This window comes from Saccopteryx bilineata, chromosome 9 (genome assembly GCF_036850765.1).
Source record: "Saccopteryx bilineata isolate mSacBil1 chromosome 9, mSacBil1_pri_phased_curated, whole genome shotgun sequence".
Lineage (NCBI taxonomy): Eukaryota > Metazoa > Chordata > Mammalia > Chiroptera > Emballonuridae > Saccopteryx > Saccopteryx bilineata.
This window is the reverse complement of record NC_089498.1, coordinates 93,087,441-93,110,263: the sequence shown is the minus strand read 5'-3', so window position 1 is coordinate 93,110,263 and position 22,823 is coordinate 93,087,441. Positions and strand designations below refer to the sequence as shown.

The window sequence follows — 22,823 nt, the reverse complement described above, 5'->3', positions numbered from 1 at the left end:
ACATAAAAAGAGTTATACTCCATGACTAAGTGGCCTTGTTCCAGGGATGCAAGGCTGGTTCAATATTAGAGCATCCATCAATATAATTGATCATATTAACAGACTACATAAAAATGCATGATTATATCAATTGATGCAGTAAAGTATTTGAAAGAATTCAACAACTACTCATGATAAAATATAAAAAAACAAAACATAACCCAACTCAGAACAGATGGGAACTTCCTCAACTTCATAAGGAGCATCTACAGAAAAGCATACCACTAACATTATACTTAAAGGCGAAAGATTGCATGCTTTTCCCCTCTGATCAGGAGCAAGTAAGGACATCACCCACTCTTACCAAGGCTATTCAACACAGTACCAGAAGTTCCAGCTAGTGTAACAAGGCAAGAAAAAGGAAAAACTAAAAACAAGGACCAATTCCCCTAAAATTAATAAATAAGTTCAACAAGTTTGCAGGATATACAATAAACATACAGAAATCAACTGTGTTTTTGTATACCAGTGACAAACACATGACCACCAAAATTAAAAAATACAATACCATTTACAACCATGCAAAACAAATGAAATACTTCAGTGTAAATCTAACAAAAATGTACAGGGGTTGTATGCTGAGACTACAAAACACGAATGAAATAAAGCAAAGAAGATCTAAGTAAATGGAGAGATACACGGTGTTCATGCATCAGAAGACTCAACATAATAAAGATATCAAGTTCTTCCCAAATTGATATACAGGTTCACCACAGCTCCCATCAAAATCCCAGCAACACTTTTTGTATATATAGACAAAATTATTCTAAAGTCTATGTGAACAGACAAAGGAACTACAATAGCTAAAACAATTTTGATAAAGAACAAAGTTAGAGAAGTCAGTATAATTTCAAAACATTATACTGCTACATAACCAAGAATGTGTGGTATTGGCAGAGAGAGCAACACATAAATGAATGGAAGAGAATAGAAAACCGCAAATAGACCCACAAGAATATGCCCAACTGGTCAGTAGTAGAGCGTTAGCCCAGCATGTAAAGAGTTCGATTCCGGAGAGACAAGATGGCGCTGGAGTAGGCGAACGTACCAGCATCTACCTCCCAGAACCAATGTGGATTACAAACTAATTTTATGAACTATCAACTGGAAAAATCAACTTTGGACTAAACTAAAAGGACTCTTAAACCCAGGAACGCTGAAGAAGCCACCCAGAGACTGGTAGGAAAAGCGGAAACGCGGAGAGGGCTGCCCAGCTTCTCGGAGCGAACGGCAGCAGGGAGAGACTCGCGTGGCGGGAAGTGAGTTTAGCAGAGGGGAAAGGGCCCTGAGCCCCAGGAACAAAGCCCCAGCCTGCAGTCCCAGAGCCCAGAAGAAGCATAAGGACAGTATTTAGCTTGAAACAAGTCAGGATACTGTTTGTGAGAGAGTCTGATTTCTCAGACCCAGAATCCTTCTTAAAGGGACCACGCAAAACATCTCTCTCACAAACACTCACCCGGGGCTCCTGGAGATGGAGGGAGAGGGGAGAGAACCACAGTAACAGGAAGAGAGTGCAATCTAGGAGGCATAGGGAGAAACATTTTTGGGAGATAGCCACTCTAACCCCTGGGAAGAGTCACTCCCCAAAGCTGAAGTGAATATTTCCCCTGGAAACAGCAATACCAGCAAAGTGAAGCAGGAGAGCAGCCAAACAAGCTCCCCCACGGCATTCAGAGCAGAGTCGCATAGAAGGAGGGAGCTTTCGGGTCTACGGTAGTGAGTCTTAGGGTCCGAGCTGCAACGCCCCCACCCACAGGGCTGAGGGCGCACCGGAGAGCGGGCAGCAGCGGGAGACAAAAGCGCAGTTCTGCTGGCAGGGGCGGAAGCCGGCTGGCCACCAGTGGGCTCAGGTGTGAGCTCAATCTTGCCCGGCTAGGGAGAAGGGGGCGTGCAAAAGCGGCTAAGCTCAGCTGCCGGCAGCCTGTAATCCAGCCTCCAGGAGAAGGGCAGGAAACCCAGAAAGGGTAGAAACCAGCCCCGGAGCAAGGGCAGAGGAGCACATCCCTGCCCCGCCTGTGCAACCCAGGCTTGCTGTCTGACTTGGTAGCAGGCTCCTCCCACAGGGGTGGAGCCAAAAGCCCAGAAGAGGCGGAGTTCCGCTACGAAGCTGAGCTTGGGCACGCAGCCTTTCCTGGTGGTAGAGCCAAGGCTAGCAGCTGTTCCTTGAGTGGGATCATTCTGCAAAGGCAGGGCGAAAGCTCGGAAACAGGCCGAGACCCGCAGCTGAGCAAAGGTGCTCGCCAGTGCCCTCATGACCGAGCATAACATCACACACGGGGGCGGGGCAAAGGCCAAGGCCACCAACCCTTGTGCACCCGAGCACGTGATCACAGCCACTCTCGTGAAGAGAAAATACGGAGGCAGAGAAATACAACACAAATAAACCAAGAGAAATCCCCAGAAAAGGACCTAAGTGAATCAGATATAACCAAATTACCAGATGCAGAGTTTAAAATAACGATTGTTAGGATGCTCAAAGATATTAGAACCACCATAGATGGCCATTACAAAAACCTAAATAAAGAGATAACAAATATAAAAAAGGACATTGAAATAATAAAAAAGAATCAGACAGAAATGACAAATACAATATCTGAAATAAAGAATACAATGGAAGGAATTAAAAGCAGGATGGATGAAGCAGAGAATCGAATCAGTGAGTTAGAGGACACAATAAATAAAGGCATGGAAGCAGAGCAGAAAAAAGAAAAGAGACTCAAAAAGTCTGAGGAAACTCTAAGAGAGCTCTGTGACAACATGAAGAGAAATAACATCCGCATCATAGGGGTTCCTGAAGAAGAAGAGAAAGAACAAGGGATAGAGACTTTGTTCAAACATATTATAGCGGAAAACTTCCCCCAATTAAGGCAGGAAAATATTTCACATGTTCAGGAAGCACAGAGAACTCCATTAAGGAGAAATCCAAAGAAACCAACACCAAGACACATCATAATTAAATTACCAAAGCTAAATGATAAAGAGAAAATATTAAAAGCTGCTAGAGAAAAAAAGACAATCACCTACAAAGGAGCCCCCATAAGGATGACTTCTGACTTCTCAACAGAAACACTTGAGGCCAGAAGGGAATGGCAAGAAATATTCAAAGTAATGCAGAACAAGAACCTACAACCAAGACTACTTTATCCAGCAAGGCTATCATTTAAAATTGAAGGAGAAATAAAAAGCTTTACAGACAAAAAAAAACTAAAGGATTTCACTACAACCAAACCAAGGCTGCAAGAAATGCTAAGGGACCTGTTGTAAACAGATCAAAGGAAAAAAAGAATATAGCAAAAGAGAAAAACAGTTTTAAAGAAAAAAAATGGCAATAAACAATTACATATCAGTAATAACCTTAAATGTTAATGGATTAAATGATCCGATCAAGAGACATAGGGTAGCTGCGTGGATAAGAAAACAGGACCCATACATATGCTGTCTACAAGAGACACACCTTAAATCAAAAGATGCACACAGACTGAAGATAAAAAAATGGAAAAAAATATTTCACGCAAATGGAAATGAAAAAAAAGTTGGGGTAGCAATACTTATATCAGACAAAATGGACTTTAGAACAAAGACCATAGTTAGAGATAAAGAAGGTCACTACATAATGATAAAGGGAGCAATACAAAAGGAAGATATAACCATTATAAATATCTACGCACCTAATATAGGAGCACCTAAATATATAAAGCAGACTTTGATAGACTTAAAGGGCGAGATCAACAGCAATACTATAATAGTAGGAGATTTCAATACCCAATTAACATCATTAGATAGGTCCTCAAGAAGGAAAATTAACAAAGAAACAGCAGACTTAAAGAACATATTAGATGAACTCGATTTAATAGATATCTTCAGAACCTTTCACCCTAAAAGAGCAGAATATACATTCTTTTCAAGCGCTCATGGGACATTCTCTAGAATAGACCACATGTTAGGGCACAAAAGCGGGCTCAACAAATTTAAGAAGATTGAAATCATATCGAACACTTTCTCTGATCACAATGGCATTAAACTAGAAATCAACCACAATAGAAAAATTGAAAAACATTCAAACACTTAGAAACTAAATAGCACGTTATTAAACAATGAATGGGTTAACATTGAGATCAAAGAAGAAATTAAAAAATTCCTAGAAACAAACGATAATGAGCATACATCAACTCAAAATTTATGGGACACAGCAAAAGCAGTCCTGAGAGGGAAGTTTATAGCATTACAGGCATACCTCAAGAAGCTAGAAAAAGCTCAAATTAACAACTTAACCCTGCATCTAAAAGAACTAGAAAAAGAACAGCAAGTAAAGCCCAGAGCTAGTAGAAGGAAGGAAATAATAAAGATCAGAGCAGAAATAAGTGACATAGAGGCTAAAGAAACAATACAGAGGATCAATGAAACCAGGAGCTGGTTCTTTGAAAAGGTAAACAAGATCGATGAACCTTTAACAAGACTCACCAAGAAAAAAAGAGAGAGGACTCAAATAAATAAAATTAGAAACGAGAGTGGAGAAATAACAACTGACACAACAGAAATACAAAATATTGTAAGAAAATACTATGAAGAACTGTACGCCAAAAAACTAGACAACCTAGATGAAATGGACAAATTCCTTGAATCATATAATCTTCCAAAAATCAATCTGGAAGAATCAGAAAACCTAAACAGACCAATTACAACAAATGAGATTGAAACAGCTATCAAAAAACTCCCAAAAAAGAAAAGTCCTGGGCCTGATGGCTTCACAAGTGAATTCTACCAAATATTCAAAGAAGAACTAACTCCTATCCTTCTCAAGCTATTTCAAAAAATTCAAGAGGAAGGAAGACTTCCAAACTCCTTTTATGAGGCGAGCATAATTCTGATTCCAAAACCAGGCAAAGACAACACAAAAAAAGAAAATTATAGGCCAATATCCCTGATGAACTTAGATGCAAAAATCCTCAACAAAATATTAGCAAACCGGATCCAGCAATATATGGAAAAAATCATACACCATGATCAAGTAGGATTTATTCTTGGGAGGCAAGGCTGGTACAATATTCGCAAATCAATCAATGTGATTCATCACATAAAAGAAAGGAGAAAAACCACATGATAATTTCAATAGATGCAGAAAAAGCATTTGATAAAGTCCAGCACCCATTCATGATCAAAACTCTCAGCAAAGTGGGAATACAGGGAACATACCTCAACATGATAAAGGCCATCTATGACAAACCCATAGCCAACATAATACTCAATGGGCAAAAATTAAAAGCTATCCCCTTAAGATCAGGAACAAGGCAGGGTTGCCCCCTTTCACCACTCTTATTCAACATAGTTCTGGAAGTCCTCGCCACAGCAATCAGACAAGAAAAAGAAATAAAAGGCATCCAAATTGGAAAAGAAGAAGTAAAACTATCATTATTTGCAGATGACATGATATTGTATATAGAAAACCCTAAAGTTTCAGTCAAAAAACTACTAGACCTGATAAAAGAATTTGGCAAGGTGGCAGGATATAAAATCAATACTCAGAAATCAGAGGCATTTTTATACACTAATAATGAACTGTCAGAAAGAGAAATCAGGGAATCAATCCCCTTTACCATTGCAACCAAAAAAATAAAGTACCTAGGAATAAATCTAACCAAGGAGATTAAAGACTTGTACTCAGAAAATTATAAAACATTGATAAAAGAAATCAGGGAAGATACGAATAAGTGGAGGCATATACCGTGCTCATGGTTAGGAAGAATAAACATCATTAAAATGTCTATATTACCCAAAGCAATTTATAAATTCAATGCAATACCAATGAAAATACCAATGACTTACTTCAAAGACATAGAACACATATTCCAAAAATTTATATGGAACCAAAAAAGAACACGAATAGCCTCAGCAATCCTGAAAAGGAAGAAAAAAGCGGGAGGTATCACACTTCCAGATATCAAGTTATATTATAAGGCCATTGTACTCAAAACAGCATGGTACTGGCATAAGAACAGGCACATAGATCAATGGAACAGAACAGAGAACTCAGAAATAAACCCACAGCTCTATGGACAACTGATATTTGACAAAGGAGGTAAGACAATACAATGGAGTAAAGACAGCCTCTTCAACAAATGGTGTTGGGAAAACTGGACAGCTACCTGCAAAAAAAATGAAACTAGACCACCAACTTACACCACTCACAAAAATAAACTCAAAATGGATAAAAGACTTGAATGTAAGCCATGAAACCATAAGCATTTTAGAAGAAAACATAGGCAGTAAGCTCTCTGACATCTCTCGCAGCAATATATTTGCTGATTTGTCTCCACAGGCAAGTGAAATAAAAGACAGGATAAACAAATGGGACTTTATCAAACTAAAAAGCTTCTGCACAGCTAAAGACAATAAGAACAGAATAAAAAGACAAACTACACAATGGGAGAATATATTTGACATAGCGTCTGATAAGGGGTTAATAACCAAAATTTATAAAGAACTTGTAAAACTTAATACCAGGAAGACAAACAATCCAATCCAAAAATGGGCAAAAGAAATGAATAGACATTTCTCCAAAGAGGACACACAGATGGCCAATAGGCATATGAAAAAATGTTCAACATCATTAATGATTAGAGAAATGCAAATTAAAACCACAATGAGATATCACCTCACACCAGTCAGAATGGCGCTCATCAATAAAACAACACAGAATAAGTGCTGGCGAGGATGTGGAGAAAAGGGAACCCTCCTGCACTGCTGGTGGGAATGCAGACTGGTGCAGCCACTGTGGAAAACAGTATGGAGATACCTCAAGAAATTAAAAATCGAACTGCCTTTTGACCCAGCTATACCACTGTTAGGAATATACCCCAAGAACACCATAGCACTGTTTGAAAAGAAGAAATGCACCCCCATGTTTATGGCAGCATTGTTCACAATAGCAAAGATTTGGAAACAGCCCAAGTGTCCATCAGAGGATGAGTGGATTAAAAAGCTTCGGTATATATATACTATGGAATACTACTCAGCCATAAGAAATGATGACATAGGATCTTTTACAACAACATGGATGGGCCTTGATAACATTATACTGAGTGAAAGAAGTAAATCAGAAAAAACTAAGAACTATATGTTTCCACACATAGGTGGGACATAAAGATGAGACTCAGAGACATGAACAACAGTGTTGGGGTTACAGGGTGGGGGGAGGAGAGGGAGGGGGTTGGGGGAGGGGAGGGGCACAAAGATCATGGCTTTTCAGCATTGGCCATATTCCCCCCTTAATCTATAGACAGACAGCAAATATTTACGTATGGTGTTCCCACTATAAAGACTGCTGTCTTAGGGACAAATGCTGACAAACTATTTCAGCAGTTCCTCCTTCTTCAAAGACTTATATGTAAACATAGAGCTCCATGTTTCATAGGACATACTCAAGCTCACTCCATGCTTCCTGGTGCTTTAGCACAAGGGAATGCCCCCCCCCTTTTTTTTTGTATTTTTTCTTTTATTTATTTATTTTTTGTATATTTCTGAGGATGGGGATGGGGAGGCAAGCAGACAGACTCCTGCATGTGCCTGACTGGGATCCACCTGGCATGCCTACCGGGGGGAATGCTCTGCCCATCTGGGATGTTGCTCTGTTACAACCGGAGTCATTCTAGCAACTAGGGCGGAGGCCATGGGGCCATCCTTAGTGCCCAGGGTGGATTTGCTCCGGTGGAGCCTTGGCTGTGGGCGGGAGGAGAGGGACCGGGAGGGGGGAGAGGGGGAGGGGTGGAGAGGTAGATGGGCACTTCTCCTGTGTGCTCTGGCCGGGAATCGAACCCGGGAATCCTGCACACCAGGCCAATGACTCCGACGGGTCTACCATATCATGCTTTTTACTTAAAAAAAAAATTATATTTCTTTTGAAAGCTGATGAACAGGAGACACCAAATCTACCTTCTTTATTAGATCTAGCTAATAACACTGTTCTGTCTTTTTTCCAAATAGCTCCAGATATATGGAAAAGATTTATATAGGCGGATGGGAATCCTCAAACCCCTCAGCGAGATCTTCTGAGAATGGCTTTTAAGATACCTAGAGGCAGAAAAAGCCCAATAGAGATCAGGGGGAACTACCAGCTTTTAGGATACACCCTTAAAGGCTCCAGCACCCCAAAGGGGTCTCATAGGATGCCATCTGGGTCCTGCTTCAATAGTGGAAAGGAAGGTCATTGAGCTAAAGCCTGCCAGGCTTACACACCTCTGCTGTGAGGAAACAGGGACACTGGAAGGTGGGCTTCCCCCTCGCTCCTCTAAGGGAGGGTTCAGTCTCTTCCAGGCCTGCTCCAGCCACCTATGACCTAACCTTGCCCAGAATGCTGGGGTTTGCCACTGAAGGCTGAAGGTGCCCAGGGCCGTCGACCCCATCTACGACACTGTGGACGAGCCTAGGGTATTTCTTCCAAGAAGCAGGTAAACTGATCTCATTTGCACAAGGGCCACTTAACTATGTTTTGCCTGAATAGTCAGGTTCTTTATTCTTCCCTCAAAGATCTCTGTTGTGGGTGTTGATAGTCCTATTTTCTGCTGCTTTGCTTAATATATAGTGTTTCCTTTATTCCTCCTACCTCAATGCCCCACTCATATTTCAGGCTGGGACCTACTCTTAATTTAGAGCTCTCTTTCCTCCTTTTGCCAACTTGTATTATGAATTTACCTTTGCCACCCAGCTTAGTGTATCCCAAGGTTCTCTTTACCAGGCCACAGTCACAGAGCTCCAGGGAAAAGCAACCTGGTCTCAACTCTCCAGGCAGAGGAGAACAGAAGCTCCATATCCACGCATGCTGCAAATGGCTTTTTCCAGTCTACCTGAATCATTACCAGCTAGAAGCAGCGGTCATTGGGACTTGGACATGAGCTGCAAAGTATAGAATGGTGACAACAATTCCAGTGCCATGCGGACTTTTCCTGTGGGGAACTTTCCTGGACTCCTGCTCCCTGTGACAGCTCCTAACAGACTGAACTGTGGTTGGGTTGCATTTTTCAGGGATTTGGCATGGTGAGGGGGCCAACTTGGACTTGGGGAACATGTTAAGGACACTACTCATTTATGGATTCTTGCTGTATTGGCCAAGAGTTTGCTTAAAGGCTTTTAATCACTGTAAAAAAAATAGAGGACTAGATGAAGAAGATGGGGCACATATACACCATGGTATATTATTCAGCTAGGAGAAATGGTGACATTGGATCACTTATAGCGGAATGGTGGAGTCTTGGTAGCATTGTGCGGAGTGAAATAAGTGAATCAGAAAAAAACAGGAACTGCAGGATTCCATACATTAGTGGGACATAAAAGCGAGACTGAGAGGCATGAACAGGAGTGTGGTGGCTATGGGGGGTGGGGGGAGGGAAGGAGGGAGAGGGGGAGGGGAGGGGGAGGGGTACAGAGAGAACTGGATGGAGGGTGGCAGAGGACGATCTCTCTTTGGGTGATGGGTATGCAACATAACTAAATGACAAGATAACCTGGAAATGTTTTCTTTGAATGTATGTACCCTGATTTATTGATGTCACCCCATTAAAATAAAAATTTATTTACATATAAAAAATAAAAATAAAATAAAAGGAAAAAAAAAATATGCCCAACTGATTTTGACAAAAGAGTAAAAGTTATTTAATGGAAGAAGGAGGGTCTTTTCAGCAAATATTGCTAGAGCAATCAGATGTCCATAGTTAAAACAAACAAACAACAAAAGAAAACTGGATATAAATCTCACACCTCATAAAAAAAACTAATTCAAAATGGGTTATCATTTTAAATGTACAATGTAATATTGTAAAAGTTTTAGAAAAAATAAAAAAAATCTTTGAGACTTAAGTCTCGGCAAAGAATTCTTAAACTTGACACCAAACAGAGAATCCATAAAAAGGAAATTTGATTAATTGGAGTACATCAAAAGTAAAACATTTACTCAGTGAAACATCCTATTAGGAAGATGAGAAGATAAGCTACCAATTGGGAGGAAATGTAAAACCACACATCCAATAAAGAGTTAGTAAAGAATATATAAACAACTCTTAGAGTTCACAGTAAAACAAACAACCCCCTCCCAACAATCCAATTAGATAATGAGCAAAAGACATGAAATGATATTTCACCAAAGAGGATATACAGATGACAGATTAGCACACGAAAGATATTCCGCATCACCTATCATTAAGAAAAATATAAGCTAAAATTACAACGTGATATCAATACAGACCTATTAGAATTACTAAAATAAAAAATAGTGAGAAACCACACGCTGGTGAGGATGAAGGAAAACTGGATCACGCATACACACATCTTGGATGGGAATGTAAGACGGCAGTTAACTCTGAAAAACTTTTTATAAGTTTCTTAAAAATCTAAACACACAGATATAACATATCTGTTCTTTCATTCCTGGGCGTTTTTTCATGAAATAAATACTTATGATTACACACAAAAAACTATACATATATGTTCATAGTAGCTTTATCTGTTGCAGTCAAAATGAAGAAAGAAATCCTTCAATGGGTGAATGGCTAGTTATATCACCTATTGAGACACATCCGTATCATGGAATACTGTACATAAAAAAAAAAAAAAAAGAATGAACTGTTAACACATGCCACGACTTGGATGAGTCTCTAGAGAATTATGTTGAGTGGGGAAAAAATGCTGATCTCAGAATATTACATACTATATAATTCCATTTATATCACATTCTTGAAATAATACAGGCTAGTGATTTCTAGGGACTAAGGAAGGGGGGGTCAGGAGAAAGTAGATTTGACTACAGGGGGCAACACTCAGGATCTTTGTGGGGATTGCAATGTTCTGTATCTTAACTGTCCAATATCAGTATCAAGATGTCGTACTAGAGTTTTGCAAGATGTCAGCATTGGGCGGGGAAAGGGCACAGACAAGATTATTTCTCACAACTGCATTTCTATCTACAATTATCCCCAAATATGTTTAATTTAATTAAAAAGTTCAAGAACCACCAATTGCTCCTTCCTCTGTGCTCTAACCTCCCTCTTCCCACAAAGGCAGATGAAAAGAGCTACTATACTTCTAGAATCAGGGGAGGGGTGGTGGGCAAAGAAAGGCAGGAGATACCAAAAGCACCTCCCTTGTTGCCTTGTATCCTGAGTAACATTGTGCTTCCCATGATTTCATAGAAAATGGGGCCACAGAGATGGCAACCAGAGAAAAATGGAAGAAGAGAGGTGCCTATATATGAACACAGGGCATGGGGTATGTGGGGGACCCGAGGGAAGCAAAAGCACACCTGAGCTAACAAGGGTTAGGGTTCCATGGAAGGAGCACAGGCCATCAGTCTAGGGCCATGGGCCACTGTCACTTACTGCATGGACAATGCCCATTCAACAGGTGCCTAGCTTCAGTTCACTAGATTTTTCCAGAGAGGTTGGATTCCCAGAGTGTTTCCACAAATCTAATTGAACAGCTTCTAGTGAATACCCTATGTATGTCAGGCATCCCCTTGGTCTTATCCACAGGAAGGGGCTGCCATCTTCATATCCTAGCCTAGGGAGCCAGTTTCCAGGGGACAACAAGGGTGCCAAGTCAAGAGCAGGCCTCTTGCCCTAGACCACATGCCTCTTTCTGCGTGGATGCTCTGGTCCATGAAAGTCTTCATGCTTTCACTGTGAGAAGGAGGCGTTGGCTTAAGCCCCATTTTCCCCTAAGACGGGAAACAGCATTCAGCCTCAAGAGCCCAGGAGGCATTTCTGAGCGAATTAAATCATACAAGCTGCTAATATGTAATTGGTTTTAAAATTAGCAGACTTGCCTATCGCTGGGTGACAGTACTGAGATAGCAAGATGTCCCACCCCACCCGAGTAGTTCCTGTAAACCATGACAGAGGCCTTCTGCAGATGCAGCCACCTTCTGTGAGCTCCCGCCTGGAAGGCAGCACCTCATCTCTGATTGGCTGCTGGGGATAAATATTTATGGAGCTGTGTAAACAGAAACATCTGCTGGCAGGACCTCGAAGCAGCGCCCAAGAAAGCCAGTGGGCAAGGGGGAGGGGGCTCTCCGAGCTGGCTATCCTTTTTCTACAAATTGACAAGTGCTGTAGTCTTCCAGGCTCAGAGCTGAATGTCTAATTAGATTTCCAGACCAGGACAACAGTGTCGGCTTCTCCAGGGCTCAGGAAGCCGTAGCTCGCTGGGGAGGAAGGTCCTGAAAGAATAGGAACAGCCCTCCTATGCATAGGAGGCCCCAACTCCTATGCCTGCTCACCAGGCCCTGAAGAGCTCAGGCTTGTCATGCAGATGTCTTTGGGTTGGTCTCAGCTCTGCAAATGACACCTCTAAGGGGGGTTGCCTCAACCTGTGAGAGACACAGCCTCCTTTATTCTGTGGGGATAAACTGTTCCCTTATGGGTTGCAATAAAGACCTAAAACAACAAGAAACACAAATGCTCAGGACTGGACCTAACATCAAGGGGGAACTCCATGCACAGAAGCTGCTAACATCTGAAGAAGGGGGCCCCAACCTGGGCTGCACATGATGGTACCTAAGAATATAGATTTCTTGGCCTCACTCTGTCCCACTGGAAAACCACTGGGACCGAGTAATCTGTTTGTGTGTGTGTGTATGTGTGTGTGTTTTGTTTTTTAAGGAGCTCACTAAGACAACCCTGATGTCATCAGACCCAGTCACACAGACATCAGTTGGCATTAGCCTCAAGTCCCATCTGGCTTAGGAAGCCCTCCTGGGCTACAGCAGACAGAAAGTGAGCCCACAAATGCCCTCAGGACTGCTTTCAGAGATACCCCTTTGGTTTTATCCTGTTCATGCTTGTCCTGACAATTCTGCTTATTCCAGCCTTCCCAGAAAAGACCAAAGGCCTCTGGAGGCAGTGGTGGTTCTGGTGGGGCTTTCAGCCTTGACCTCCCCCACCAGGAGGGCTCTCAGTATTGGCTGTGGTTCACTGGGCTGCCAAGGGAGAGGACAATACATATGGGTGTCCTGCACCGTGTGTCCCAGTGAGCTTTGTTTGAGAAGTTCTGCGTGAGGAGATGGGGAATGGGCGCACTGAGGACACAGGGAGGGCATGGGCTTTGCAGCAGACATCTGCTCCACTGCTTGGGCCACAGTGGCGTTACTGGCCCTCTGTGAGCTCCATTCTCAACAGCACAGCAGGGAGGTTGGGTTGAGGAACCTGGGAGCTCACAGAGGGACCCGGCCTGGCTGGGGGTGTGCTGGACCACCTCTTTTCTTGAGGAGAGAGGGTTAATGAGAACAGTAGCCCTGCTGGGCTTCAGTTGACCCTATGAGAATTTAGAGGCAGCTTTTACCCGCACTCAGGGAGCTCTCTCCAGACCTCCATCAAGACAAAAGGAACTTGGCTTAGCTGAGGCCTCCTGCAGGACAGGACCTGACTGGGACCTGCAGGACAGTGCCTGTGGCACTGGTCTATGCCCAGTCCCAGGAAGGGAGGTGGAGACCTTGGGACTTCAGCAGAGATGCCCTGAAGAGCACCCACCCCATGGTGTTAATTACGATACTACTCTGGGCTGGAAACATGTCTCTACCCCCAGGCAGTCTCAACAGTCAGGCAAGCATGCCTGAAACTAAGGGAGAGTAGCTTCTCAGAAGTTAAGAATTTGGGAGTATTGTTTGCAATTATGACCACTGTACCTGAGTCTGCTGTTGGCATTCCCATGCTCTGTTGCTCCACTGTCCCCTACATGGGCCTGGGCTTCCCCTCCTCTCCTTTCCTCCTTCCTGAACCCTTCATGATGCCTGAGGAGTAATGGCTGGTCCTTCTGCATCAGCTTATGGCCATAGGTCTGCTGATGTGAGACCAGAAGCTACCAGTCAAGAGCCTCCTCATCTTCTGCCACCACAGCACAGACTTATGGACCCTGGGTCCAGGTTTCTGTTTTCCTTGCACTGACCAAAGGCCTCTTATTCTCTGGGTCCCATCTCCTAATGTCTTTGCAAGAATTCTACTCCTCCATCTATCTCCTCTCTCCTCAGTAACAATTCTTTTATGGGATTATGTCCATGTATTTGTCTACATACAACCAGCCCCTGACCTTTCTTACCAAAACATTTCCCTTGAGCCCCATCCTCTTCTAGCAACTCCCCCATTTTCATTCTCCTTTAAATACCAAAATGTCTGCAAAGAGTCATTCACACTGATTGTACTCATTGACCTCATCCGCAATTCCTTCCTGTTGTTGGATCTCTCCATCAGCATACAATCATCTGTTCTTTTCACTGTTTCATCTGACCTTTGTGAAAGTCACCGATGACTCTTCCTTAAGCTTTCTGCAGCATCTGGTGTGGTTGGCCACTTCCTCCTTCCATCTTGCTTTTTGTGACTCATCTGTTTTTCTCCTAATTTCAGGGCTGCTTGTTCTCAATTCCTTGAGCATCTTTCCCTACCTGACCTCGAAGGCCCCATTCTGCTTCTAGATGATCTCACCCAGGTCCATGACTTTAAATATCATTATGAGCTGATGGCTCTCAAATTTATATCTCTGTACTGACCTCTCTCTCGAGTTCCAGACACATAGATCTAACTTGATGTCTCCACTTAGATGGCTCAAGGCATCTCGAACCTGACATTCTTGCAAAGGATTTCTCCATTCCATAGCCACTTTTCCATCCTGGCCCCCATCTCAGTGAATAGAACCACCCTCCATTCAGTTGCTCACATCAAAGACCTAGGAACATTGTTTGCTTCTTTGATCTTTCCTCTTCTACTCTGAAATATGGCTAGATCTGCCCTCACCGAGGTCTTTCTATCCTCCCTCTCAACCCCAGCCCACGCTGCCACCATCTTTTATTTTTATACTGAAATTGTTTTCAAAAATGTTTTCCCCATTGGTCTTCTGTGGGAAAGGGCCTCATAGAAGGGGGTTCTGTGAAGGACTGGTCTCTTGCTGGGAAGATGACATATTCAGCACTGACAGGATACACCCATTTCCAAAGGGAAGGCATGAGTGCCACCCCTCCCCCTTCTGCCACACTTCCCACAGAAACAGCGCTTCTAATTCAGAAAGCCAGATCAAGTGCCATTAACAAATTAATTTCGATTAGGGCAGCCAGAGCACTAAGGCCTCCAGGCGATCCCCAGCAGTCCTGCAGGGAGATGGCTTAGCTGGGCCTGCTAATAAAGTGGGAACTGTACTGGAAGCAGAAGCGATTATTTTGATGCCTGTCACTGTCCCTGGAGTGGAGAAGAGTGGGATTTGATTACACCATGGTCTCCTGAGGGAATTAACTCACTTTCAAATGGTAAGTGATTAATTCCCTGACTTGATGGTTAGGTCTGTGAGAGCAGGCTCCGCTCTCAGACTTCCCTGTGGCCTGTGTAACCTCCAGTTTAGAACCAAGCACTCACAGGTGCCCAATAATTGAAGGAAAGAAAAGTTCATTGGTAAGTGGGAAATAAGTCTGGGGCCCAGTATCCTTAATAACCCTTTATTCTCTTAGCTGACAAATGTAATTGGGCCTTTCTTGTATTTGGAACCTCAGGTTCAAAGTTAAACCCAACAGATAAGGCCTCTGTTCTCCTGAACCTTACTGACTGGGGGAGGCATATAAGCAGCATGAATCAAAAGAATGAAAAGCTTACTCTGGAAAGGGAAAAATGCAATCAAGATGTGCAAACAAGACAAAGTGACAGTGAGGTCTGAGACAGTGACACCTGAGCTGAGCTCTGAACAGTGCAAGGAGCCAGCCAGCCCCATGGGAAGAGCTTTCTAGGGAGAAGGACTAGAAAATGCAAGTGCTTGTTTCCAGAGTGCCAGACACTATTACCCATCATTCTCCCAGTACATTCAGCATGGCCATCTTTGCCATCCAGGCTGCTCTCCTCATGGTACTGGGCAAGGCATATGTCCTTGGTGGGCCTCTGGCTTTGACCACAGTCAGCCTGCCAGCCTGGATGCTGTCCAAACCTCCTGCTGCTCTCACTCATTCACAAGGCTCTGCACAATTTTACACCTCTTTCAACAAAGCCTTTTGAAAGCTTCCCATTTAGGAGGGTCCCCTTCACACTCTGAAGTCCTGATGTACTTATTTGGCACCCACTGTCTCCATCACTGTTATGTGTGACATGTGCTTAAATGCATTTGTCCATGCCTTCTTGTCTGTGTTCCTACACAGTGAGCTCTAGAGTAGGTGCTTCATCCTCTTTATCTCTCACATGCCCCAGGCCTCACCCAGCTCCTCATCTTAGAGACACTTGGTGAGTCTAGATGGCCACCTGGCCAGATGAAAACCCAAGGGCAGATAGAGGCTCACAGGAGTCTCACCTTTCATCCAGGAGTCTCTAACATAGGCAAGAACGGACCTGGAGAACCACTCAGGTCCTGGGAACAAAGCTGAATTTGGATTTGAAAAGTAGTTTCCAGAAGGATGATTTTTGGAAACTTTTCAGCTCAAAGATGAAAAGTTTTAGGACTGAGAATTCTTATGAAGAAGGCCATCAATCACCCTTCTGGAGGTGGGCTCCACTCCAAACACCCTTCTGACAGCTCTCCCAGAAACTCAGACCCCTCAAATGAGAAGCACCCCTGCCAACAAGTAAAACAAAACCACTTAATTGCTGCAAGCCTTATGCCAGCTCAAAGCTTTCCCTCTCCTAGTATTCCTAGACGTCACAGGAATCCAGTGTTGTCAGCTTCACCCAGAAAGCTTGAGTATTGTCAAATGAAATAAGAGGGCCTTCAGTGTCAAAGCACTTTGGTGACAGCAAGACTTGCCCCCAGATCCCGAGATGGAGGGAAGCCTCCATTCCCCAAGCAATGACAAATGGGGATGAGGCATGATATCCAACCCTGGAGGAGGAAAGGCCAATAGATGTGAGGATGAGATGGGTGTGGAGATGCGCTGGGCACTGCTTCTGACCTTTCATGAGGACTGTTCTGGCCTCAGCCCACTGGCTCCTCCCATCTGATGTCAGCAGGCCGATTGGAGGCAAACGTTCATCTTCGTTGGAAGCCATTTTGACTATTTTTCTCAACTGAGTGAACAGATCCCCCTCACTGAGACGGTGGAAATTAATGACAACATCCAAGACAAAGAACTGTGGGGGAAACAGGTCAAACATGTCACTCATGGCAACCAGCCCAAGGTGCCAGGCTTTTGCTGAACCCTTCTATCTGAGAATAGATAGAGATGGCTCAGGCCTTAGGCTCCCAAGGTATGTGATGGCTATGAATAGTCACAATTTGGGGACCAACTTTATTGTCAACTGTGCTGGACTCCAAGCTGCTCCAATTCAAAGAAGTCCAGATGAAACTTAGCTAAAAGGACACTTGCTTTTACGGTTCTTTGTTCATATAAAGCCATATATTTGTGAGAAATTGAGTATAAGTTGGTACAACCACTGTTGGGGGACAGTGTCTCCTAAAACAAAAAAAATGTGCATACCCTATTGTGGGTCAAATAAGTTTGGAAATATGATATATATGTTTGCTTGCGTATAGTTTGCATTGGGTGTGGGGGACAGGCTGTAAGCAGGCAGGGTCCTTATAGGCTAAGGCTTGGTTTTAAGACTGGGCCTTTCCCACCCCTTTAATCCTAAAATCTTCTCAACACTAAGCTTTTCCCACACCCTTGACTGTTGCATGATGTGGGGTGGTACACTCTTATGAGGATTCCCATTTATGCCTCAGATAAGTGACTTTGTATCAGAGACTTCCTTATTTGTATACTGGCTTAAAGATTTTGATTTCTACACTATAAAATTGGGCAGACCAGGGGCTTGCTTGACTGTTCCTGAAATTAGCATGGCATAGGAAAGGCAGCCAAGATGGTGGAGTGCTGAAGGAGAAGCCAGTTTGTGCAGAGTTTGTGCAGAGAGAAGGAGATGGGGAACAGAGGTGAATAAGGCTGGTGAGGTAGATAGAAACCTTTGATTCTAGGAATACTCAGATAAGTCTGTGGCTTTGGGAGCCCTGAATGGAAAGGGAAGTGTTTTACCACTGTGTGTATTTCTAGCCCACTGGGTATGAACTAGAATTAAAGGTAATGACCCACCAGTTCTTGGCTCCGTTGTTTCATTACCGTCTGTCCGAATCAAATGCAAACCTGCAAGGGCCAGGTAGCTGTGATGGTGGCCGTAGCTACTGGCTTTACACCTATGACTCAGCAATTGCTCTTATAAATACATATTTTAGCTAAGGATTAGAGAAACACATATCCTTTTGCCTCTAAAGATGCATAAAGGAATGTGTATATCACCATTGTTTGCAGCAGCAAAGTGGCAGAGAGAGCCTAAATGTTTCTAGTAAGGAAGGGTTAAGTGTACTTGCTCCAGTGCATGTCTACCCAGTAGTTAAAAGGAATAAACTAGCTCCATATACAGCTATCAGGCAAGATCCCAAACTCACTAGTGAGTGGGTGGATGGGGGGGAAGCAAGGAGGCCCCAACAGTCTATAAAGCGTTCATCTGTGTATAGTCTCTGGGAAGGCCATGGCCCGGGTGACTACATGTGGAGATTTTGCTGGGTCTTATTAATGACCCCAAGTCTATTCATCCAGGCAGCTCTTTTGACCTGGCCTGGCTGGTCAGGGCTGGAATGGGAGCCCACTGAAGGTGTTCTCAATTGATGATACTTCTGTTCTTAAAATCCAACCAGTGGAGAAAAATGGGAATGACAGGGAGTGAGGAGGCCCCACTCTGGGGCCACTCTGCCCAAGCTTACTGTGTGACTCTGGGAAGGTTCTGAACATCCTTGGAAAAGCAAGAATAGATGAGCACACATGTGCCCTCCCCAAGCCCAAGAGGCTGCAGCAGCAAGGGCTGCTTACCTGGTTGCAGCAGGCTACAATGATGTGCTCCAGCTCAGGCATGACACTGCTTTTCTGGGCCACCAGTTTGTCCTGGGTGTGGCCAGGGAGGCGGTAAGAAGAGAAGAGTCCATAGTATTGCTTCATACAGAGCTGCTCTCCTGACAGCTGGCCCTTAGCACAGTCAGTGGGAATGGAGTGGCTGGAGGGGGAAAGTGAGGAGGGAGGCAGGAAATCAGAATCGTTTCTACGGTGACTGGATTGGGCAAAGCAGGGTACAAAAAAACAGAGATGCATTATTATGATGACAGTCAAAGAACTCGACTCTCTGCTTTTTAAAGTAGTAGAAGGACCCATTTCTATAGCCAAGAAGATGCTTGGGATTTTCTCATATCTTCAGTAGTCTCCCTCATCCTTGCTCCATGCACTGCAGGCAGATTTTTACCATTTTAGCCCCCAGTGTCTTTGGTTATGCTAATCTTTGCTTGGCATGCCTTACCTCCCACCCTGTACTCAACTATTTATTTAGAAACCCCCCTTACTCTTTCAAGAGCTTACTTCTTCATCACCTCTTCTAGAAGCCTTCTCTGAGTTCAAGGCAGTAAATTCTCTCTTTCTTGTGGTCTCAGACTGTCTTATGTCCTTTCTCTTTCTATCTCCCTCTTTCTTACTCTCCTCCTTTTTCTTTGTTTGTTTATCTCCCCTTCCTTTCCTCTACCTTTTCAGACAAGAAATGTAATTGAGCACTCCTTTGTGCCAGACACCGTTCTGGGACATGGGAGAAAATAGCAGCAAACAAGACGTGAGTTTCCTGCTCTAGTAAAGTGCAAGTCTTAGAATATGTGGGTGGAACACAGACAACAAGCAGCAAACTCGTAAATACAAGGTTTTCAGAGAGTGAGCCAGGGTGACTAGGAGGAGGGGACAGGGATGGTCTCACTGATGATCAGACTTTTGAGCTGAGCCCTGAGGGTAAGAGACAGCCATGAGAAAAGCTAGCCTGATTAAGTTGGCTAGGTGGATACCCCATGACCCTTCTGCTCCAAGCTCAGGTATTAAGCCAACTGTAATGACCAACCCATAGTGGGGTGAACATGGGAATCTGGAAGGAGCTTTCAGAAACATTTGTAGCAATCAAACAGAAGAATTTTAAGTCTGTTGAATATAACAATAAAAGTGGTCTTGTTACATGATAGGACACAAAACAAGTCTTAAAAATTTAATAAGATTGATCATAACAAGCATCTTCTCTGATAATGATGTGTTGAAACTAGAAATCAATTACAAGAAAAAAACTGAAAAACACCCAAACATATGGAGAGTAAATAACATGTTAATGAAATCATAAGATACCTTAAGAAAAATGAAAATGGAAACACAACAATCCAAAACCTAAGGGACACAGCAAAAGCAATCTTAAGAGGGAAAATCATAGCATTACAGGCATACCTCAAAAAACAAGAAAAATCTAAAGTGAACAATCAAACCTTAAACCAGAAAGAATTAGAGAAAAAACAACAAAGCCCAAAGAGAGTAGCAGAAAGGAAATAATAAATATCATAGTATAAATAAATGAAATACAGTCTAAAAAATAAAAACAATGTAAGTGATTTCTCAATATTTATATTGTACCATGCTACTTTACTAAATTTACCAGTTCTAGCAGGGTTTTTTTGGTGGACTCTTTAATCCTTTGAGTTGTGAGGTTTTTTTTCATGCTCACTGACCCCCAGGAGTGAGGTTTTTTTTTCCAAAAAATGAAATTAGCTTCAGTTATAGTTTCATTAACTTAAAATCATGTTTGTTTAATAACCAATTTGTGGAAACAAGAAGAACATACATTTGCCTTTTTTTTAATGTTGCCTTACATATTTTTTTTATTTTCATAGTTTTATTTAGACAATTTCAATGAGGTGACATTGGACAACTAGAGCACATAGATTTAGAGAAAACATCTCCAGATCATTTTGACATTTGATTATGTTGTATACTCATCACCCAAAGTCAAATAGTCCTCCATCACCTTCTATCTAGTTTTCTTTAAACCCCTCCACTCCTACCACCCTCTCCCTTTCCTCCCTCCCCTTCCCCCTGGTAACCAGTGCACTCTTATCTATGTTCATAAGTCTCAGTTTTGTGTCCCACCTGTGTATGGAATCATAGAGTTCTTAGTTTTTTCTGATTTACTTATTTCACTCATTATAATGTTATCAAGGTCCATCCATGTTGTAAATGATCCTATGTCATCATTTTTTATGGCTGAGTAGTATTCCATAGTATATATGTACCACTTTTCTTTATACAATCTTCTATTAGAGGGTTTTATGGTTATATGCATGTCGTAGCCACCATGAACAGTGCTGTAATGAACATGGGGCTGTGTGTATCTTTACGTACCAATGATTTTGAGTTTTGGGGGTACATACCCAGTAGAGGGATTGCTGGGTCATATGGTAGTTTTATTCATAATTTATTGAGGAACCACCATACTTTCTTCCATAGTGGTTGTACTACTTTACATTCCCACCAACAGTGAATGAAGGTTCCTTTTACTCCACGACCTCTCCAACACTTATTGGGGGTTTTTTTTGTTTGTTTTTTTCCATTTTTCCAAAGCTAGAAACAGGGAGACAGTCAGACAGACTCCCCAGCGCCTGGGCCATCTTTGCTCCAATGGAGCCGCGCTGCGGGAAGGGAAGAGAGAGACAGAGAGGAAGGAGAGGGAGAGGGGTGGAGAAGCAAATGGGCACCTCTCCTGTGTGCCCTGGCCGGGAATTGAACCCGGGACTCCTGCACGCCAGGCTCTACCGCTGAGCCAACCGGCCAGGGCCTCCAACACTTACTGTTACCTGTTGATAATAGCTAATCTAACAGGTGTGAGGTGGTATCTCAATGTAGTTTTGATTTGCATTTCTCTAATAGCTAGTGAAAATGAGCATCTTTTCATATATCTATTGGCCATTTGTATTTCTTCTTGGGAGACATGTTTGTTCATGTCCTCTTCCCATTTTTTTATTGGATTGTTTGCTTGTTGTTTTTGAGTTTTATGAGTTTTTTGTATATTTTGGATATTAGGCCCTTATCTGTGCTGTTGTTCAAAAATATCATCTCTCATTTAGTTGGCTGTCTGTTTGTTTTGTTGTCAGTTGTTTTTTTACTGTGCAAAAGCTTCTTAGTCTGATGTAGTCTTATTCATTTATCTTTGCTTTTACTTCCCTTGCCTTTGGAGTCAATTATAAAATGTTCTTTATGGCCAAGGTCCATGAGTTTAGTACCTGTGTTTTCTTCTATGTATTTTATTGTTTCAGATTTTATATTTAGGCCTTTGATCCATTTAGAATTAATTTTTGTACAAGGAGACAAACTGTAGTTGAGTTTCATTCTTTTGCATGTGGCTTTCCAGTTTTCCCAGCACCATTTATTAAAGAGACTTTCTTTTTTCCATTGTGTGTTTTTATAGTCAAAGATGATTTGACTATATATATGTGGTTTTATTTCTGGGCTCTCTATTCTGTTCCATTGGTCTGTGTGTCTATTTTTCTGCCAATACCATAGTGTTTTGATTATCGTGGCTCTGTAGTATAATTTGAAGTCAGGCCTTGTAAAGCCCCCAGCTTCATTTTTTTTCCCTTAGGATTATTTTGGCTATTCGAGGATTTTTATGGTTCCATATAAACCTGATGATTTTTTATTCCATTTCTTTAAAAAATGACATTGGAATTTTAATTCGAATTGCATTAAATTTGTATATTGCTTTGGGTAATATGGTCATTTTAACTATATTTATTCTCTCTATCCAAGAACAAGAAATATTTTTTCATCTCATTGTATCTTTTTTGATTTCCCTTAACAATGCTTTATAGTTTTCATTATATAGATCCTTTACATTCTTTGTTATGTTTATTCCTAGGTATTTTATTTATTTATTTTTTTTGTAACCATAAAAGGGATTATTTTTTTGAGTTCATTTTCTAAAGTTTTATTGTTGGCATATAAGAAAGGAATA

At 42.3% G+C, this 22,823-nt stretch overlaps 1 protein-coding gene across 2 annotated transcripts in view; it reads right to left on the bottom strand.

Moving 5' to 3' along the window:
• CHAT (choline O-acetyltransferase) overlaps positions 1-22,823 on the bottom strand; it is an 84,432-nt gene that overhangs the window by 31,125 nt on the left and 30,484 nt on the right. For both annotated transcript variants that reach the window (XM_066242848.1, XM_066242847.1), the window contains 2 exons: positions 18,839-19,019; positions 16,931-17,108 (listed from right to left, as the gene is read on the bottom strand). In XM_066242848.1, coding sequence (XP_066098945.1) covers positions 16,931-17,108; positions 18,839-19,019 — 359 coding nt within the window. The remainder of the gene's footprint in view (positions 1-16,930; positions 17,109-18,838; positions 19,020-22,823) is intronic.